General features: G+C 34.4%; 1 protein-coding gene across 6 annotated transcripts in view; it reads left to right on the forward strand.

Annotated features, from left to right (window-relative positions):
* AKAP9 (A-kinase anchoring protein 9) overlaps positions 1-22,270 on the forward strand; it is a 105,217-nt gene that overhangs the window by 20,039 nt on the left and 62,908 nt on the right. For 4 of the 6 annotated variants that reach the window (XM_071428977.1, XM_071428979.1, XM_071428978.1 and 1 more), the window contains exons 2-6: positions 4,980-5,234; positions 12,858-12,902; positions 19,069-19,122; positions 19,514-19,684; positions 22,093-22,248. In XM_071428977.1, coding sequence (XP_071285078.1) covers positions 4,980-5,234; positions 12,858-12,902; positions 19,069-19,122; positions 19,514-19,684; positions 22,093-22,248 — 681 coding nt within the window. The remainder of the gene's footprint in view (positions 1-4,979; positions 5,235-12,857; positions 12,903-19,068; positions 19,123-19,513; positions 19,685-22,092; positions 22,249-22,270) is intronic. The other 2 variants (XM_071428981.1, XM_071428982.1) reach the window with 2 other exon arrangements.

Raw genomic sequence — 22,270 nt, forward strand, 5'->3', positions numbered from 1 at the left:
CATTCATGCACTTTTTGTACTGTGTAAAAGTAAAAAAGTGTAATTACTTGCTTGTAGCAGCTTGTCTGAGGTTCCTTTTTGTTGTCAGTTTGTAAGTTTGTGACTCATCCTTTTATACTTTTTCCTTAAATGAATATAAAAAAAGAAATAGGGGTTTGTACTCAAGAAGCTGTGAGAGATGAACAGACCCTTCTCTTTCTGTAGCTGTGAATTGGAGATGAGTTTGATTTTAGAAGGTTGAAGTTGGAATATAATAATGTTTGTGTACAGGTACATGAAGTGTGACTGTACAGCTGTACTTGTACAGGATGCGCTATGCCTATGAATTTCTTCACAATTAGAAGGGGTTTTTTTGACAGTAACCACAGCAAACGTTTTATAGTATTTCCTAACATCCTTCCTTGGAAGCACTGAGCACTTTCAATTTCTGTTAACTGTAATACCTCTGAAAATGAGGCTGTCCAGATCTGTTACATTTTCTGAGAATGTTAAGGAATAACAAGCATTCATAAAACAACACCCAGTTTTAAATAGTGTAGAATGTATTTCTGTTCTAAAAAGTATTTTATGCATGTGAACTAAAAATATAGCTATTGATGCTTTACAAATGTAGCTTCATTGATTTTCAGGGATGTTTTTCAGTATTGTCCTCTACTGGTGTCCAGGCAGTGATTAAATGTTGCAGCTTTTGATCAGACTTTTTTTAAAGTGCTTAAGAGATAAAGTTTCACATTATGTTGGAGCCAAATTTTATTTTACCATGGAGTTTTACTCTAGAAATAGTTCAGTCAGACCATATTTGAAACTAATCAATGTACAGTGTTACCCAGCAGTCCAGATTACTGGCACAAGTGCCAAAGGTCAGAATCTGCTGAAGGTAGCTGAATAAATAAATAATGCTGCTGTTGTAATTATAGCAGTACATTAACTGTCATAACTTACATGATTTACACAAGTAATCCCCTCCACTCTGCAAGTTAGTTCTCTTCTGTCTCAAGAGTAAGTATTTAGTTCCTAACAGCGATTGATTCTTCTCTGCATTTCTGACTTTCTGCCAGTTGGAGCATACTGGCATTTAAAAGTGAAGATAATGTTGTACCAGGGTGTTGGTAATTTTGGTGCAGTCTGTGATGTGGGAATTGGTGCTAGTATATTGGTTTGGGATTAAGGAAGTTATAATTAGAACTAGGTAAATGCGTGTATCATCTGAATACCTAAGTTCTTCTATTCAATTGTTCTTTTGCTGTGGGAAATGATTTTGAAAAGTATACCTATTGTCAGTCTGCATGCTGCTCTCTTGTGACTACAAGAGAGTAAAAAAACACTGGTGACTCTCAGTGTTTTTCTGTTTATAAGAAACAACATCTTGTGACAGAATTTAGTCTTAATATCCATTTCCCATTTTTCAAACTGGTGGAAAGCTGAGTAGCTGCTGTAAATGACACTTCTGAAAATCTGGAAATAAATAATTTTTCCTGCACCATTTTATTGTCCCTTTTATGCATTAAAAAGAAAGAAGCATATTTTCATTCTCGTTTCATTGTAGACTGGAGATTTGATAGGATATTTCAGACAATAATTTTTTTTTTCTAAATGCTATGAAGTGAAGATGCCTGTTTCCAAGAGTATTGGGCTTTTGCCCAGAAGCAGGACTTGAAAAACCTGTGAGCTGCGAATTGCAAGTTGTTAGTTTATTTAGCTACTGAAGCTGAGAGTCAAGGAGCGAAATCGATTGTTCTTCACTACTGAAAAATACAGATGAAATGTTTAACAGAATTCAGTACTACTTGCAGGATCCAAGCAAGGTCTTATCAGCATGATGGGAGAAGCTGAAGGCAATGTCCTGACAGATAGGTGAATAGTGTTAAAAAATGCTCTGGATTGGCTTTCATATGTGCTAAAAACGTGTCAAGTGGATCATGGTTGACTGTGTTCCCGATGCTTTCCCAGGGTAAGATGCTCGTTCTCTGTTGATTCTCAGAGGTGTATCAATGCAGAGAGCCTGTTCTGAATGTCCTTCAGCTTCTGTTTCCTTGCATCCTTCCTCCTCCATGAGTACCTCCTGCATTTACGTACTTGGCTCGTGCTTGCAATTTTTGTAACTCAGCAGAGACTTGACATTGAATTGTTTCAAAACTGCAGATTCAGAACTGATGGAAGCAGCATTAAGTTCTCCACAGGCTTAGTTGTGGCATAATTAAGCTGGTGTGTCTGAAGACAGGATAAGACATTGTATCAGTGTGTATTTGTTTCACATTTTGTTCACACCAGCAAAATCTATTTTTCTAGAAATACAAAATCTGGAAGTATTTTTAATTGAAAATTTTAGTTCTAAAGAATTTGTTTTCCTTGGCTCCCATAACTGCTGGTGGACTTTTCCCTGCTTGTCACTGAAACGATAATAGATCCTCGACTGTAGTTCATGAGAAGGAATTTGGTATCTGAGGCTCCCTTGTGATATGAGCATCACAGAATGTGTTTGGTCAGCAGTAGCTTTTTGCTGTGCTGCTTCTCTAATTTCTAGCTTTTAAAATTTGATTAAAAATATGAATTTAAAGTTATGTTGCATTAGTAGCTGGACAGTTCTTTGTGTACCTGAATGTGTGGGGTTAAAAGTGCTATGATTTGTGCATGCATCCGTCACTACTAGTGAGGTTATTTCCAAAGTCTTAGATCCTCATATGGAATTTGTCAGTTAAGAACTTGTGTAATACAAGAATGTAACATTTTCATTTTCACATGTATTTAGCTTTCATATGTGCTCATCTTCATCAGTGTTTAAACAGAAAAAAAAATAGGATCTGCTTATAACTGCCATGGTAGGTTTTAATCTGTTAATTCTGAAGAAGTGAAAGTCGACAACTTTGAAAGGAGGGAAATCTGGCATGCCCAGATGCTTCAGTTAAAATATGTGAAATACTCGAGGAGAGACAAGGAGTAATTCATTTGTCCTTGAGCTACACATCTAATTTTGTAGACAAATAAAGACTGTAAAGCTGCTTTTAAAAAGCCAACTTAACTTTCCATTACAGAAGATTTCAATCAAGTTGGAGAAGAGAGTTCTTGACCAGTGGCACCACATGTCGTTTATTACTTAGAAATAAAACATTAAAAAAGCAAAATCTCTCTGTAGTTACTCTTGAAGTCAGGTTGTTTGCTTTATGTCATTGGAACATTTGAACAAATTCTGCTTTTCTTTTGGAAAAACTGAAAATATTTTATTGAGATAAACTTACAGTTTTAGGAGAATGTAGTAATATCCTAAGGGAACAACTGAAAACTTTATCCTTCCCATTTTTGAGAAACTAAATCATTTTGAGAAACTAAATGTCTCTTTAGTTGGGTTTAGGGATGGTTGACTGGCTGTTTTGGGGTTTTTTTTCTCTTAAACTTTGAAGTAGAAGGAGACCTTTCTTTTCTTGTTTAGAATTTTTTAATTTACTGGATTTTTTGTGAAATAACAAAAGATACATATTTTAAAAATAGAAAAAAAATCACAAATTTGAACTAATTAGAAAAGTAGTAGGGAGGAGGTAAGTATTAAGTACTTAGGTGAGCATATTTGGCTCAGCACATGTTCAGGTCCTCCTCCTCTAAACAGAGCAGGAGCCATATGCCAAGCTGTCATCCTAAGAAAGGAGAGGAGGCTGAAGAAACCCACAAAGAAATACAAATAAAAGGACAAAAGCATAAACCAGCCACAAGTCAGAGCTGATCTCTCAGTGATGCATTTAGACTGGGGCTTCTCAGCTCTCTTGGGGCCAGATGAGAACTAGAAAGCTCTTCAGGTGACATCTTGCACTGTAACCGAACGGTGACTGGGAAAGGGGATCTGTGTGTCCTGTTCTGTTTGGATGTTCCTGCAGAAGTTGGATGGAAGCCTGGCTTTCTCGACTGGTGAATATCACAAGCAAATACGCTGTCTTTTCTATATTTGTTTTCTTACAATTACAGCGTATTTATTAAAAAAACCCATGGTATTTGAGTATTTATTAGTCGATGTTGAAAGTTTAAAGTTTTAGGGTCTTTATTTGTATGCTGGAACTACATTTATGAAATGTATTGTAGTACATAATGTTGGATGCTTCAATTGGAAAGTAATGATTCTTGTTTTCAGATTTTATTGATAAGATCTTTTACATTTTGAATTTTAATTGGTAAACCCCTATGTGCTTGTTTTACTTATTTGAACAAAACTTCTGTTCTTGTTAAGAAAAAAAAAATTTAAATGGATTTTCTTGTGTAAACCACTGTAAAGTGATTAAAAGTGATAAGCTCTTCAAAAGGCAGTGTCTTACTGTATTTGAATAGCTTACATACTAATTGGTTTTTAAACTGTGTGCCTGGCTCACCTGTGACTTTTTGTTCATCAGCATGTTTTGCTACAAGGTAGTGTGTCTTGTAATCTGCTCACCTTCTGGTCTTAGAGTATTCTCTTAATAAGTATTTTGCTACTTTGATATTTCTTTGTGTTTTCAGTAACTTGATCAGCTTTTTGTGTTATAGCAAACTTTTTTAAAAGCTTCATATGATACTTGCTTGAAGAGAAGTTTGCTTTTATCTGTCTCTGAAATAAAAATTAAAAGGAATTTCTGTAAATTATTTTAAAGTTCCTATGAAATTGAAAAATGAGATCAGGTTATTTCATTGCATTTGTCCTTTATAATGACATTTGTACCTTTACCTTTGAATGTCTTGATTTTTAGGTATCAGTCTATGGAACAGTAACTTGGGGGTATGAAACTGAAAAGGAATTAATTAACTGGGTGTTGGTTTACATTTAAGATTTTGTTTAAGCAAAGTATGTAAATGGAAAAATAATCTGGGTCTGTCTCACATATGCAATATTAACTTCCACCTTGTTTTCACTAGTGATTAATTGGAAGCTTTCTGTAGAATAGTGGGTAAGGCTTTGTAGAGAATGTCATTAGTTAAAGAGGAAAACTTTCACCTTTAACAAGATTTTGTCTTCTCTACAGCTTGCCCAATTTAGGCAGCGGAAGGCACAAACTGATGGTCAAAATGGATCAAAGAAGCAGAAAAAGAAGAAGAAAACAGCAAACATCAAAGATGAAGAATCAATACAAGATGGGATTGAAAGTGATCGATCTCGAAGTGATGAAATATCCACATGCAGCAGTCGAAGGGGAGGAGCTGCTACTGCTGACTTTGCTATTATCAGGACTTTGCATAGTGGAGAAATTATCAAACACACCCCAGCTTACACCATTGAGGTAAGTTTGTCTCAGGCTAGAGTCACTTTTGGGGGTGAGTGGGCATAAAATAATCCATTCATTTTGAGAGTGGAAATAAAGGAATTGGATGAGATTTTGCACACTATTTCCTTTCTTCTTCTGTCTGACGTAGTATGTCCAGAGAAGACACTTTCTACTTGCCTGCTGGCATAATTTTTTTATTGTAGTCAGTTCCCTGTGGGGTATGGGAAGTGTGTTTGTATTGCTTATACTCCTTAAATGTGCATAAATTAATTTTGTTTTATTAGAAGTTGTGGATTGAAGTGGATTTTTGATTTCTGCACTTATGGCTACACCAAAATGTGAAACTAAACATCTTTCTTGTATTCATGATGTAATTTGAGTCGCTCTGGTTAATGAGGACAAGGAATGAATTTAGAAATCACTACTGAGACTTGAGTGGCTTAAGAGATTGGTGAACAGTTACTCTACTTTTACTACTTGAAGAAATATAATTCTAATTGCCATTGGCTGAAAGTACTTGCTCTGGGAAGTTTGGAAGATGCTGTGTGATATACACTGGCAGTCTAGTTTAGTTCTGAGTGGACATGAATTCATGTAATGAATTCAACATCCAACAGACAGAAGGGACAAGAAAGGCTAATATAATTTACAAAATAACTTATTCCATTTTTGAAACCACTGCTTCTGCAATGACATGAGTGGCATTCTGAGGAAGCATCTCAATGCAAATTCCCAGCTCTGTGCAGGTGAATATAGTAATTTTTGAGAGATGTGGTACAGATGAATGCTCTGCATTTTGACTTGCCAGTCCTGTGCTGGGATAGTCCATTTGTAACAATTTTGGCTCCATTATTGAATTTCCAGCAACTGAGGACTAACTGAGAAATTACACTTTTTGAAATGTTTTTGCATTTTTGTTAACAAAACCCCCAAACTTACCATGGTGGAGAGGCAGATGGACTAAATGATACATGCAAATGAAAACTTGTAAAGTAATGGATCCATTTATTTTACAGTTTTAAGCCTATAATACACTGGATTATATATATAAGTAATAGATATATCTATATATTAATACACTAGACATTTTTAACCTAGTACCTTGTAGGTATGTGCCTTTAAAATGTAGCTTTTAATTCTCAGAAAGCTCATGTTAAGACTTCAAAACTGTAGTAACTCAGTAAAACTGTCTGTTCAACTCAGATTTTCTTGGAGGAGGTAAGAAATTTGATAACAAAATAACTGTTTTCATAGATGAAGATATGACTTCTTTGCCTTCTAGGAAAAGAGAAAGATGTATTTTATTAAATGAATCAGATTATCTGCAGCTAATGAGAGAGGACTGCTAGGGAAGAGAGGTGTTTAGAGAGAATCATTTAAATTGTTGTTTTAATAATGCAACAGTCTGCATAAATATGACAACTGTATGAAGTAATTTCCTTGATCAAATATATTTTGAAGTTGCAGATGGACTCTGCTAATGTATTTCCTTTGTTAGGATGAATATTTCTAGTACAGTGGGAGGAACAGGGTAAAGTACAGAGTCACAGAATAACTTGGGTTAAAAGGGACTTTTGAGGTCGTCTGGTCCAATCCTGTGCTCAGAGCGGGTCTAATTAGATCAGGTTGGTCCTAGTGGCCTGTGTTGGCCTCTAAATGCATACAGTACAAGACAGAGATGATTTTAGAATTGGAAAAAATATCTGCGTTTCAGTTGCTAAAGACTGTATGTATGATACATCTTTAGATGGGGTATGATTTTTCTGAGGTCTGTCTTACTTCCAAAGCAACTTGTCTTTTGTTTAAATAAATAAATATGGAGATGCACTGGGGTTTCTGGTTTGCTGGTGGAGGTGGTTTGTTTCTTTTTTAAAATGTAGCTTTAAAAGAGTAAGCATTAGAATCATGTGAATTTGTAATTTGACTCTGTTGAGTAACTTAGTGACTTTTATACCAGTATTCATTTCCACAAAAAAGTAAAAACACCCTGCTCCCAATTAGGAGAGCATTTTTCTTTCTTAAATGTGGTCTGTAGCTTCCTTACTCATATTACTTAAATAAATAATTGGTATTTTGTAGTTGGAAGGTGATGGCTAAAGTCTTTGCAATATTAATAGAAGAGGAAAAACTCTGAAAGTGTTTCAGTGAATCTCATAATTTACCGGTTTTAGTTTTGCAAGTGCAATGATTTGGACCCAGAGCCTGTATTACAGTAATTGGATTGGAGCTTGCTGAGTTGAAGTGGCAGCCACTGTAATAGGCAGTTTCAGGCTAATCTCTGCCATGGAGAATTACAGCTTTGAGCTGTTTGCTTTTTCACCCAACATTAAGTTGTTGTAGGTTGCTGTGTCAGAAGAGTGAGACAGGATTACTGGAAGGATTATGCAGGATCATTTTCTAGCTAAACTTTGATTCTACTTATTTATTTCATCTTTTACTGGAACTGATATTTAGAATTGTTCTTTCTGTACCACAAAATACAGACTCAGAACATCTGACTATACTGCCTGTCTATCTAAAAATCTTGGCTGGGCTTCTCTGTGGTAGGTTTGTGGGTAGAAGTTTATTCTCCCTGCAGTTCTTCTAGTATGATTTTAAGTCCCCAGGGGAATTAGCATCTCCAAATACATCTCTTACTCAATATCAGAAAGTGAAAGAGAGATACTCCTCTGAGAGCTTATTTCCCTTGTGAAGGCAGAAGAGTTTCTTTTCAGAAAGGACAAAAGTGTTTAGAGTACAAAGTGGGTTTTTTTTCAGTCATCCAATTCCTTTTTTTTTTCTTTTGTATTCCTAAGGGTGGGTTCCTCTATCCCCCTGTGTTCTCTTCAGTTGCAGAAACTAATTGGAAGAACTCTGGAAGAACTATCATTGTTTAGCCATTACATTTTACATTCCATCTGAACTCATTTGTAATCTCTAAGGTTTCCATCCGCTGTTGGAGGAATAATTTACTAGATTTCTTAGAGAAGTGCTAGTTGGTATTTATTGGGTCTCTTGTTTCATGAATGCTTTTTGTCTTTTCTTCACAAAGACAATATTTTTGTCTTTATTCTGTTGCACCCCGATATCTTTAGATGTTGATATCCATAGTGTCCTTTAGGTATTGACATTCATAGTGTCCTTTTCCATATAGAAGTAAAAATAACCTAGACCACGTAATAAAATGAACTGGAATCAATTAAAATCTTGGGTTTAGGATTGCTTCTTTTTGTGACTTCTGCAGCTAAATATGGAAGAAAACAAAAGTTATTTCTAAGGTAGATAATTGCTGAGATCGCCTTTTCTGGGAAGTCTGGAAACGATGGATTGGAGCACGCTGCTTTGCAAGAATGTCCTAATGCCAAAAAAGCAAAAGAAATTAACCTGTGTCTCAGTAAAATTGTCCTTGAGTCACCTGGGTAGTAAAAGCTATTATACAAAGCTTCTTAGAAAAGAAAAGTTCAAAGTTCTGTGATGAAGAATACCTGCTAATTGACTAAGGTTGGATTAGTAACTCGTCTTTTGGTTTTTAAAGGTCCTTTTGGTAATAGTTTTAGAATAGCTTAACTGTTAGCAGTTAACAGTTAACAGTTGTAAAGTGGTAAAGTTAACAGTTTTAAAGTGGTAAAGCTCCATGTTCTTGTTTCATTTCTCTAAGGTATTCCAGTTGTTAGTGTCTGAGATTTTGACAGACAAGGATCAGCAAGTGATTAAGAAGAAGACTCTGGGTAGGATTCTTGAGAACTGATGAAGAAAAGTGAGAGAAATCAGAAAGTGTGTAAGCAGTATGGAGAAACAGTGAGGATGCCTCAGTGAGAAAAGGCATAAGTGGTGAATGTGGTAAGACATTCCTCTGATGGAAGCATGAAAGCAAAGAGCAGCTAAGGACTTTGACTAGAGAAGAGTTATTCTGGGATGTACAGCAAGGTGGAGGAATTGAAAAAAAATATGGATAAATAAAATGTAGCAAAATTAGCCCAGTCTCTTCAGATAATACAGCATCCATTGAAACATGTTTTGAAATTGAAGAATGAAGAAAAGCAAATGTTTGGAAATATTCTGTTCAGTAGTAAAGGCAGTGCCGCAAGAGAAGGTAGGAAATTCTCAGCAGCATATGGTTCTGTTTGAAGCCAGTCATTCTTTCTATTCACCATCTGGCCAGAAAATTGCCAGGATAACTTGTCATTTTTATTTGATTCATAAGACAACCTCTGGTATTACGCCTTCCTTTATCTCTGTAAATACTCATATATAATAGATTTACTGGCACAGAAATTACCTGTATTGGAGGATGGTCTCTGCAATTACAGGGTATCTCACTTTAGAGTAAACATTTATAAAGCCATGGTACCAAAGAATAGAAACCTAATTGAATGCATAGGTTACCACTGTTGATGGTGTTTTCTGATACCATCAGAGGTTTACACACTGCAGAGTTCAGTACCTCACTGCAGGTTATATTCAGCTTTGGCAGAGGTTTATCTCCACTAAAATGCACTCAGTTTCAATTTGATCATAGTAAATTGGTTTGGATCATAAATTACTAGAGAATTTGAGTTGAATGTTTTTTGATATTAGGAGCTAAGGAAGACATGATAAGGCAATATAAAAGAATAGCCCTTCATATTCAGAATGTTCTACAAGTATTAAAGACCCATAAGGTTCAGGATTACTAAAGAGAGGGTTTTATGTCTGGGATATTCTGTTTACATTCTCTTTGCCTCACTTCTAGTCCTTAGTTAGACATACTTGTGATCCTCTATGAGCTGCTAGAAACCCATCTGAAAATGGCCGAGTCAAAATAACTTGGTCTATAATTAATCCAGCCTTTTGTAGTTACATTTTAGTGACAGTTTTCACTGAGGTCGTAAAAAACTCAGTAGTTTCCTTCAGATAGAATTCTGTTCCATGAATATTCAGTCTATGCCTTCATCCATTGCAATTCAAGTAGTTGAGAACCAACTGTATGTTGGTTCTTGCAAAACGTTTTATTGTCACCTATGGGAGTTTTCCAAAGAAATATGAAAATCACTTTGCAGTTGTTGTGGCAGATTTTGTATATGAGTTCTTTTGTGAATCCTGGGATATAGTTGGGTGCCCAGTGTCCAAGAACATGACTTCTGAGCAGTGCTTAACTGCATACAGAAACAATACTCTAAAATGAGCCTGCTGTATTCCACAGGCTGATACTTTTTTTTTTTTGTATCATCTTGCAGTATTTCCTCTGAAGTATATAGAGAGAACTTTTAAAAATTTTCTGAATACTGTTATCATTAAAGGTACCATCTGCAGAATTGATGGAAGTAGTTGCCTGTAGTCTTTGAGATGTCTCTTCAATGTATTTTAGCAATCAATTACATTGTCAGTGAAAAAAATACTAAATAAGGTGTAAAGTATTTTGCCAGAAGAGAGTAACTGTTTGCAGCAAGAAAATACTGTGGGACACAGTTAATAGAATATGTGCAAAACAACTGTGAGGGTGTAGCAAACACCTGCTTCAAATTCCATGAAGCATTGAGTGACCTGATAAATAGCCTTCTTGGCATTATCCTGTCAAAGATTTTGTGTTGCTAAGAGTGTGTAGTAAGAATTTTTTGAAATTATTTCCATTGAGACTGGACCCCTGGGGCTTAAATGAGCTATGTAAAACCTAATTACTTTTGTTCACCAAAGAAGAATTGAAGCATACAGAACAGGTAGCTTGATACTGGAAGGAACTGTATTTGAAATAAATTTGGTCAGGTCTTAGGAGGTAACATAGATGCTTGGAGGTCAAGATGAATGCCTGTAAAATGTTGACTATTTGTAATGTTATAGATTCTGATAGCAAAAGAATATCATGAAGTCTTACAGTCTGGGGTGGAATGTGTGAGCTCATAGGATTTAATTCTCTTTAACTGGTTTTTAGCAGGGTTTGCATGATCCCCTTAGCACAGGAGACAGTGCATTTAACTGGAGCTCATTTGGCCATCTTTCTGTCCTTAAAATCATAGAATCCCTTGGCAAAATGAATTTGTTTTAGCATGCAAATAACTATCTAGATCCAGGACTGAAGTTGACAGTTTGAAAAGGTTACTTATGCTGCTAACAGATATTGTACACCTAAACTGATGGAGCACTATGTGGTTTTGATGATTTTGTAAAAAAATATTTTAGGCTTTTTTTTTTTAAATTATAGATTGGTATTCAGAAAGGACCAGCAATATATTAACTTTTTTAAAAATATCACTTCTGGCCAAATTGCCATAACAAAACAAGAGAATTATTTTCAATAATCAACTTCCTATGAGAATTAATATTTTCTCACTCCAGCCTAAGCTTCAACCTACAAATTATTTCCCTTTTTCTATAATTATCTACTGGGTTTATCTATCTATAGTTTATCTGAGGATGTACAAATTCATTTTTCATCTCCATTATAAACAAGAGACTGTTTTTATAATTTAAAAAGGAATTTTTACAAGGAAAAACTATTGAAGAAGTGGGACTACTTGTTCCTGTTTTTTGTATGTTGGAGAAGTGCCTATATTTCATGCTGTATATAAAGATTTCTTGAAGAGTTCTTAGATCTAGCTATATATATATATACATTTATAGTAACTCTTCTGATCTTCTATAGGAATGCTTCTAATTATTCTTTGTGAAGACTCCTGAATTGGAACAAACCATGAAAAATTGTAAGAAGATAACAACCATATTTGTTATCTCTGTTATGAAAAAAAATAACATGGTTTTCTCTGATTTCATATCTTCCAGAGGATTTTGTCCTAGACCAAGGACATAGTCTATAAACAAGATGTAATTTTTTTGAATGAATGTATATATACACAAATATTGATATAAATATAAATAATATTAATAAAATATATTTGTGTGAAAATGAAATATTTTAAAATACTAATTTTGTATTTTATAGCAGAAACACTTTTGTCACCCTAGAGTTTTCTTTCAAGTGCACTTATTCCGTGATCATGCACCTTATATACATAATTTGCATCTTTTCCCATGAACATTTTGATTCTCAAACTTCATACAGTTTATGTAGTTCATCAGGATACACTGTGTTTCATTCAGGCATCTGCCATGGCACATCTGTGCACAGTTTGTTAAGGCTTTGTTCCCTTCATTCCTCTACTACATTAGATCACAAGATTTGAGTCTTTGTCTTATTTTCCCTTGGTTTCCATGGAAGCTGAAGGATGAGTGTTTGTTTTAGAATTCTAGTTAGCATCAAAAGTCTTGCATATATGAAAATTATGTTCTAAACAAGATTGTGTTCTTAAGCCAGCGAAGTTTCTAATTAGGTAAAATTGGTATAGCAGAGACAATTTATTTACATTATACTTCTGAGTTCTTTTTAAAAAAAACAAAAATAAATCCCAGGAAAGTAAGTTTAATTTTCAAAATATTATTTTGTACCTGTAGTTGTGTGAAGATTTTATCAGGTAATTATAGTGTTTCTGTGATCATAGTTCAACAGCAAAATGTCTTTGTTAAAGCTGGTATTTCAAGGAAGTAAGTGAAGGTGACCCTTGCTGTACATATACTCTTATTAAATTCACATACACCTTTGTGTTTTCAAATACTGTAAAATGGAAAATGTCTTGTTTAGTATTTTTAGAGTGCCATCATTGTAAATATTTTAATATTTTATTTTAGCCGGAAAGTGAAATTTCCACCACAGTAGAAGATTACAGTTCTGAGGTAAGACTGAAGTAATGCTTTCCCAGCTTTTCTTTCAACCTTTTCTGTTACATGTTTACTGCAATGCTGTGCATAGTTTTTCAAAAGGAGAAGGAAAGAAAGAGCAGATGTGATATTATGGACAAATCTGTTGCATTTTATTACTGGTATGATCAATGTACCATTAAAGCAAGCATTATGTCAACTCCATAGTGGGATGGCTACTATAATAAATAATGCAGTAAATACATAAACTGTTGTAGCAGTGTCATCCTTAAGGTCGTATTAATGCTTTGTGTATAGCCATGGAACTATTGGCTGGGCATAATCTCTACTAATTTTCTGTGAGAGACCATTTAACAAGTCGATTACATTTTAATGAGTTTCAAAGCAGCCTCAGTGACTGGCTGAGTGTCAGTCTGCTGGTGGGAGATGATGAGTGATTGCCTGTGCATCATTTGTTGTTTGGCTGGTTTGTTTTCTTTCTTTTCTTTCTTTTCATGGGCTGAGATACAGCTGACTGTATCTCAGCCCATGAATTTCAGTTGCTTTTGCCCTTCAGTTCTTCTCTCTTCCACCCTGCTGGAACAGGGGCTTAGCTGCTAGCCAGAGTCATCCCACACATTGAGATCTACAAGTCATCTATGTCACATGGAAGGGTAGTTGTGTATGTAGAACTTGGGTCCTGTCAGATAAAACAGTTATGTTTGTAAGGAGTAAACTGCCTCATGCATAAATGCTGGTCAAGAACATGCCAGCAAGAAACAGCCATGGAACATCTGAATACAGTGGAAATTGGTTTTAGTTTGAAAATCCAATTTTTCATGTCTCAATCAATCACTTTGTGTGGGGACAGTCTGGGTTTTGTTTTGCAGTTCTCTGTGCTAAACAGTTTAGAGCAAACGCACCCAGAATCTTAAGCCTGGCAACAAGGAAGAGGGGATGAAGTAAATCAAATTAATCTCATTGCTGTTTGCCATCAAGAGTGTAGCACATACTTTTGAAGAACTGCCATGACCGTAGTGCAGCTTTTTAGAATATGCATCACCATGGTATATGATACTTTTAAATGGAATTTGCTGTATGTGAAGAATGAACCTTTGAAAGCAGTTGACAATGTCATTGATAGTCATGTATTTTGACAAGTGAGACATATTACATATATAATGAAGTATGGATGAAATTCTGATCACTTCTAAGGTGGTAGGAAGCAGTGCTGGAGACTGATTGCAAAAGCTGAAGAAAACATGTCATTGCACAGGGCAACAAGATACAGAAAACATGTGGTATAATGCCTCATGGTAATTGTGGATGTGTTCTGATTTTAGTGTTTGGGGCTTCAGTTTCAGTTGAATTTAAAGCTCTCATTTTAACATGAAGTTTCACATCTAAACACTTCATTCTTCAAAGATTTCCATAGATAACCCGCAGAGGATATTAGGGAGCAAATTTTCAGATACTGAAGACATAGAAGAGTAGAATTGCTGAATAGGAAGAATAGAAATAGGAAGAACAAAGATATCTGAATATTCCTTACAAAAATTACCAATTTCCTAAAAAATGTAGTGGCAGATGCATTACTAGGCAGTTCTTACTCCTGCAAAAAGACTTTTTACCTTGCTGGGAGTTATTTTCTGAGACATAAATAGGCAACACAAAACTTATGAATAGTAGCATGATACTGGCTCTCATAAAGAGCACGCTCAAGCTGTCAGATTTTCCATCTTTTCTAATAAACTCTTTTTAATTCCAGTTCATTACAATTAGTTGGTATCTGAAATGGGGAGACATCGCATTTAGGAATGCAAATATTTTAGGAGCTGATTTTTCAATACGTTTCACATCAGCTGTAATATTATTTTTATAATTAAAAGCTCTGCTTCCATTCATGGACACACTGTAAATAAAATGATCTGAAGCCTTTTCAGTTGAAGATGAGAATAAATTAAATTTTTTCTGTAGCAGCATAATTATGCAGATATATAAATTATTGAGCTTATGGTTTTTTTCAAATACATTATTTCCTTTTCATAATGCTAAGAAAACCCATATTTGAGGAGACATTGGCCTGTTGACCCTTCTTTTCCTTATAGATTAGAACATCTGTATTATTTTTAGTGGTTTTGCCAGAAATTAAGCTGAATTGAGGTTGTCATGCTTCAAATTCAAATAGGTTGTAAATAGTTTGTTTTCTGGTTGTTGTTGATAAATTAAATCAGATGGTGTTAATTCTTTAGCCCCTTATCCTAAGGAATTGATGAAACTAAGTGATAAGGTATTTCCCTCTTTAGGAGACTTACCAGACACAAAATTAAAAGGCAATACAGTTACCTAAGCAAAACTGAAGGTATGTTTATATAAGAATTCTTGTATTAAAGGAAATTTATTTTAAATACAGTGTTTTCTTCAATTTTGCTCAGCCACCTTTCTAATACCTACACTATCAAGGTGGTAGCTGACTGAAGACTGGTAAATCCTTCCTATGTCCAGCTTGTCTTTTGGGACAAGTTCCTCCATGTGAGCAGCAATGACACCTACCTGCATAGTCTTAAATGATAATGGTGGTTAGCTATTTAAGGTTATGGTCTAAACTCAGAATTAAGGGAAGTTAGGCTTTTCCTAACAGTTGAAATTTTGAGGGATTTTATAACTGTGTAAGGTAAAGTTGCCCCCATACATTTTCTATATGCCTCAGTTTTATGGTATAACTGAAAAGCTGTTCCATCTGATTTTTTTCTCTTCATGGTTCTCTTTTCAAAATGCAAAGTATTATCTCTGAAAAGATGGCTAATACAAAGTGTAGAAAGTTGTTTGTTTTTATAAATTTTGATGAAATTCTATACCTCAACCTTAACTACTCCATAAAGAAATCAGTTGCTATTCTGTTACTGTATAGAAAAATGTATTAAGCCATGATATTTTAAAAAGACATCAGTGGTTCTCCTTTAGAAGTTACTAACCTTAGTTACAGGATTGTAACTAATTTCGCTACAATCTAAAAATGACCTTTGTTTATGGAGTATAAACCCTCCCCACCAAAACCTCCAAAATATGCTGAAATTCATTTTCCCAAGGTAACCCAATTGCTAATTTTAGCTAAGTTTCATATAGTCAGTTGTGACATAACTAGAAAATTCAAGAGAGGCTAAGAACATTGACAAGCAGTGATCAAGGTCTAAATATTAATTTTTAGGAAGGAATCAGGAGTCCAAAATGTACAATAATGGGTGAGGGGGGAAAGAAAACATGAGGTAAAATTGTTAATATGTTCCAGATACTTCTGTATGTTTCTACTACCAAATCAAATAAATCTTTTAAGCAGAACAGTATATATTGATTTATGTTGAGCATGAGTTTATTATTTATAGAGGGAAATCTCTGTAGCAATGGTATTAATGTTGTAAGTAGTTACACATTATATATTATTACTGCTATTTTTGAGATACAATTTCAAGTCTTCCAAGGTCTAAGGAACATTAGATAGCATACAGTGATTTCATAAATGTAATCCTGACCTCTGGTGGCATTTGTCATGAATCACTACCTTAATCCAGCGGTGGAGGTTGGTTTTCCTTGTGTTTCTCAGAAAGATTATTTTTGTTTGCCTTAAGCATATGTATTAACTGATGCAGTAGAAATGAAACCTTTATTTTTAGCCATTAGACTACAGATTATATTTTACTTTATAATACTAAATAACATCTCTGTGAATTATTTTGAAAATGCAAGGAAGGAAGAACAATCGGATATAATGTCCTTTGAAACTTCCATAACCTCCACTTGTTTCGTATTGTTTGTTCACCAAAACTGTGACTGCTGAGTAATGTATTGTAAAATTTAATCTATTCTTATTTTGTGATTATTTGCTCATGCAATTTTATCCAGTAGCTCTTGTTACTTCTTGGTTCCATTATGTTAAAATGGTACGTGATTTGATTCTTTCAATGTTTAATTGTTTCCTGGGGTATGTAACTAAGCACATCATAAGCAATTAAGGTATAAGAATGTTTCAGTTTTAAAGGTGAACTGCAAAGCTTTTAAAGAAGAAATTATAAGAATCTACATGAAGAGCATTTATAGACTTGCAGAAGATCTTTAAATGGGTAAATCACTGGGACCATAAGTCAAAACACAAGAGTTCTGCAGGCCTTGTTTAGCCATCTACTGACACTCAAGTTGGCATTTGAACTACTGAATTCGTCTATTTCAGATGAGTGGAAAATTATTTTTTATTTAAGATATTTTGAAGCTAGTAACTCATTACCAACTGTTTATCTGCTCTTACACAGCAGAATTTGTCATACTAGAGGTTGCCAGGCTACTCCCAAGGTTTCCCTCAACACAGCACCCTGCTGTGGTTGTGGGGCTGGGGTATTTTTCACAGATTGCAGTGCAATTTGTTGCCTTGTCATGTTTCCACTTACGCTTTGCCGGGAGACATTTGAAAGAAGGTATCAGATGAGAAGAGCATGGACTACCATGTTACTGTGTGGATCACTTGTGTGATGTTGAAGAGTTACACTCCCATGAAATGGAGCAGGATTTCTGACGTTCCACACAGTTGATTTGAACGTGTGTAGCAAAATCTCTTCTCAAAGTTAAAGGTCTTTTGTAGAATTTTCAGCTGTTGAGCAGTCGGGAACAGCTAATGAAATAAGACTTTCGTGCCTTTCCTGTTAGCTGTTGTTATAAAGTGTCTTTGATAGTCTCACATAGCCATGATTCATAGGAAGAGAAGTGTATCCACTGTGGTAGATTACAGTGATTGTACACTGCATCTTTATCAATTAAGCCTAAGTAAAATGGGAGTTGCAAAGGAGAAAGGAAGGATTTCATAGTAGTTTATATTAAACTACTAGTGTTGTTAATCTGGGACATGTGCCAAAGTCTGAATAAAGAAAGATGTTGGTGCCAGGCGCTGCGAAGACATTTGTGTGTCTGAAAGTAGAGCAAACATCTGGCAATATACAAATGATACACAGTGCCTCTATGAGTTGTCTGGACTGCTGTTTGATGCAATTTTCTTTATTCCTTCCAAACTAAAGTAGTAATCTCTGTGGTGTCTTTTTTTTACTGGGAAAATCAGAAATTGAAAGGGCGCTGTATCAGCTCTGCAGATTCTCTAATGCAGATTTGTCCATTTGCCTAATACAAATTCAATGACTGTATTGATCCCATTTATAACACTGCACTTATTGATTTGCTCAGGCGTGGTAGTTATTTGTAAGTAAGTCCTGATCCAGGCTATGCAGACATCTGAGCAGTACAGCTTCTTTTTTGATTTAAACATAGTATTTGGATCTGAAATACTATGCTGCCTTTCCATTTCTAGTACCATTATTTTTGTTTCAGACTCTGATGCAATAATGAGCTCTGAGGAGAAATGCAGCTTTTCTTGCTTTCTCATTTTTGAACATTGGTCTGCTGCTTTAAGAGCCTGCCTGTCTGTTTGACCGCTACTCGTGTGTACCCAGCATGCTCTTTTCATTTGGATTTTTTTTTTACCTATAACTGCTACTTTGGCTTGTGCTTGCCTTTTGGAGGTTTGCTGGTTTTGGTTTGTACAGTCAGTAGAACCAAAATTCTCATAGAAGCTGAAAGGCCTTGCAGTGTTAGGTGAGTGAAAGAGGATTTATTTTCAAATGTCTTATGTCAAATGTATAATTTCTTTTTTTTTTTCAATTTCATTAAATTCCTTCAAATTGAGAATGAAAATCTATGATACTGCCTTTCATCCCCTATCAAGAGATAGGTGACTTTCAGAAAGACTAATCTTGTGGTGTATAGAAATCTTTCAGAAAGCATAACTATGTTTAATAATATGTAAAAATATAAACATGTAATTTAAAATGCAATAGTGCTGTATTTTAATCATTTAAAAGATAAAGCTTTGCATTGACCTTTAAATCTGAATTCCTTTGTTTTCTCTAGATGTTGATTGGTAATAACGTTTTTGTTTTTAGACAGTAGTATTTATTTTTGAAACTGTGGGTGTTTTACCTGTTATCTATGCTTACTTTGATGCAATTTGCTATATGGAAAGCTATTTTGTATTTCAAATGAAATAAATTTTTGTAGCATAACAATTCCCATGGGTCTGCAGAAATTGCCACGTAAGACTCAAGTAAGGGGAAATAAAAATCAAGCATTATTTCAAATAATGTATTTAGAAATTGTCTTTATACAGGTAAATGGTTGCAGTTTTGTGACAAGAACAGCTATACCTGCAGACTTAATCAGGGTACAGTATTGCAAATTGAATCGGAATACTAATGGAGAATACTAAACACCTCAATTTTGAACAAAAACTGTGTTGCTGACTAATACTTTGCATGCTGTGCTCTATATCTGCATTGTTTGCTGTATTAATATAGTGTATCCTTAAACTTGAAATGCAAACCAGTTTAGTCCATCTATTAAGGCTAAAGTTACAGAGCACAACTCACAGAAACGTTTTGTGTCAGTGCTTTTGAGGTGTGAATTATACTAACAAAGGAGGTTACCATGGCAATAAGATCTTTGATGCTCTATTGTATGTTAATGTTCTAAGGTGGTACAGAATTTGATGCTTGACTTTATTTACTGTGATAAAACATAAAAATTGGCATGTAAAGGAACTTGGATTGATTTAGGAAGAAGAATTTGGAGTTGGAGACATTCATTCAGAGCATGGAATGCAGGACTCACACACACAGCTAGAGGTGATGGAGAATCAATTGGCTGGGAAACAACAAGAGATTGAAGAACTAAGCAGAGAGATAGAAGAAATGAGGGCAGCCTATGGTACAGAAGGATTGCAACAGGTATAATTACCTTATGTTGCTTTCTACTTGCTATTTGGTTACATGCAAAAATGCAGAGCCTCGCTGGAAAGAGTTCACACTAATGGTAGCTGTTCAGAATGCACTCAGTGTGTGATATAGAATTAATTACATGTAATTTCTTTCAGTCATATGCCATGTGTTCTGTTGCTTTGAATGGCATTTCCATTGTGTGTCCTTTTTCTCTGTATTTTGTGACTAAAATTCGAATTGTGTTTACAGTAAGATTCTTCAAATTAGGAATGGGAAGACAGTTTTCTTCAAGAAAAGTCCTAATTCTTCTCTACTTATGCAAAGACTTTAATGTTTTCCTGCTCCTCCAAGACCAAAATAACCTTAGGTTTTACTCCCTAAGGAATAATATAACTGAACCAAAATGTATTTGTATGTCAGACTTCACAGTGTGAAATGCAAAAACAACAGTGTCAGAATGTTTTAATCTAAAACACCTAATAATTCGAGTTTACAGGAAAGCATTTCTTACTTTAAAAATACCATTGGAATATAAACTTAAGTTCTAAAGTAAAGAATATTCTTCCAGTTTAAGCCAGTGGTGCAGTGCACTCAAGTCAGTGCTTTGTTGTGCTTTATGTCTTACTTGTCTGTCTCCTATTTGGAGAAATCCTGAATTTGGATTCAGGTCATGTCATTGTATTTTGCTATTTTTTTGCAAAGTACTATAAAATTTTTAAAAATCTAATGTTCAGTTATTTTTGCTGTACTATTATTATTATTATTATTATTATTATTATTATTATTATTATTATTATTATTATTATTATTATTATTATAATATCTGTGATAATAGATGTCATTTTATCCACCATAGCACCAGTTAAGTGGCTGCCCCAGAAGAGGTGGTTTATTATTTCTTTGTCTGGTGTTGAATTTTAATTACTGTGTCTTGTATCTGTTGTGCTAAACATAATAGTCATAATCATAGCATAATAAAGAAAATAAGTATTTCTAATGATTGTAACTACTTGTTAATCTTTCCTGAAAGAGTAGAAAGTGAAAATGTTTTTTAAAACTGCATTTTTAAAATGGCTATAATTACAATTTTAAAAATAAAATAAAAATGTACTTAAACAAAATTGAGTGTTTTCGGGTTTGGGGCTGTGGTACAATAATATTTTAATTGTTGAAGTGTATTTTTGTTTATAGTGGTGCAGTGAGTAATATCTCAGTTGAGAAATACATATGGTTTATTTTTCAGAAGAAACAAAAGAATTGTAAAAGGGAGTGGAGAAGATAATTGTGTGCTTTAGTTCTGCCTTTGTCAAGAACAGAGATTGAATTTAAAAAGTTGAAAATTATATAACATGTTGTGCTTTGGAACTAACATATTTACATTTTCAATTTCATTGAACAGATACTAAAGCAAAGGTGTAGCACTCTTAAGTTCCTGATCTCTTCCTGATTTTCTCTACTATAACAAACATTTAGTATTTTCATTAGGCCTGTGCAGTTTTTTTGGAGTTAATTCCAGTGTTCTAAAAAGAATTTTATCTGGAATCATTACCATGTTAAAAACCAAGATTCAGCATATAACTTGGAGAAGGTTTTTTGGGGGAATATTGTAAACAAAGCACCTACAGAATATTACTAATGGTTTAAGAAATTTGCAACGTGTAGAGAGGAGGCTTCCATTAGCCTTAAGTGAGTTCAGATTGAGAAAGAAACTTAATACTGATACTTGATTATGTAAATGCACACAAAAATACTGCAAATCCATATTGTAGAATTTCTGACTGCTTGAATGTAATCCTACAAAAGATTAAAACAGTTGGCAAAGAATTTTTTTGTGCTCTTATATTTTTTTCATCATTACAAATTACAAAAGATTAATCTGTTAAATAGCCTGCATCCAATTTGCAGCTTGAACTGATTTTCTTGTGTAGTTATGAATGATTTCCCTGGGTTCACAGTGTAGGATACCCTTCTTTAGTAAAATGAATGCTGTTTGTTGCACTTCAAGTGAGAGATGATGTAACTTGCATTTATTGTGGGAAAAGTGTGTGAACATGAGTAGTTGTACAAACACCATTAGTAGATATTCTGACTTCCTTTATGATGGTTTGTTTATGTGGCCACACTTTTTATTTTAAAAGCAAGTTATATATTTAACTAATTAACCTTCTTAGAAGTTCAGATTTTGTTATTTGTTAACTATATTTTATGGAAAAATCATGCATTGTTCAATGAGGGTGAAAAAGCCCTCCTTCTGAAATTTTTACAAATAAAGCTTGTTAAAATATAAAAACTATACTAGTGAGACACCTTTTAAACAGAGAGGTTAGGGATGACTTATTCCTACCTAACTAAAATTTGCTAGTATTTTTGACTGTAGTTTTCATGTGCATTAATAGTTTAAATTTTATCTTTTACAGCTGCAAGAATTTGAAGCTGCTATCAAAAAAAGAGATGACATTATCACTCAGCTCACTACTAACCTGCAGCAGGCACGGAAAGAGAAGGATGAAACCATGAGGGAGTTCTTGGAGCTTACTGAGCAAAGTCAAAAACTGCAAATTCAGTTTCAGCATGTAAGTTATACAGCTGCCAACA

The sequence above is a fragment of the Agelaius tricolor genome, unplaced genomic scaffold, assembly GCF_023055355.1.
Source record: "Agelaius tricolor isolate 1412-34295 unplaced genomic scaffold, bAgeTri1.0.p SCAF_6, whole genome shotgun sequence".
Classification (NCBI taxonomy): domain Eukaryota; kingdom Metazoa; phylum Chordata; class Aves; order Passeriformes; family Icteridae; genus Agelaius; species Agelaius tricolor.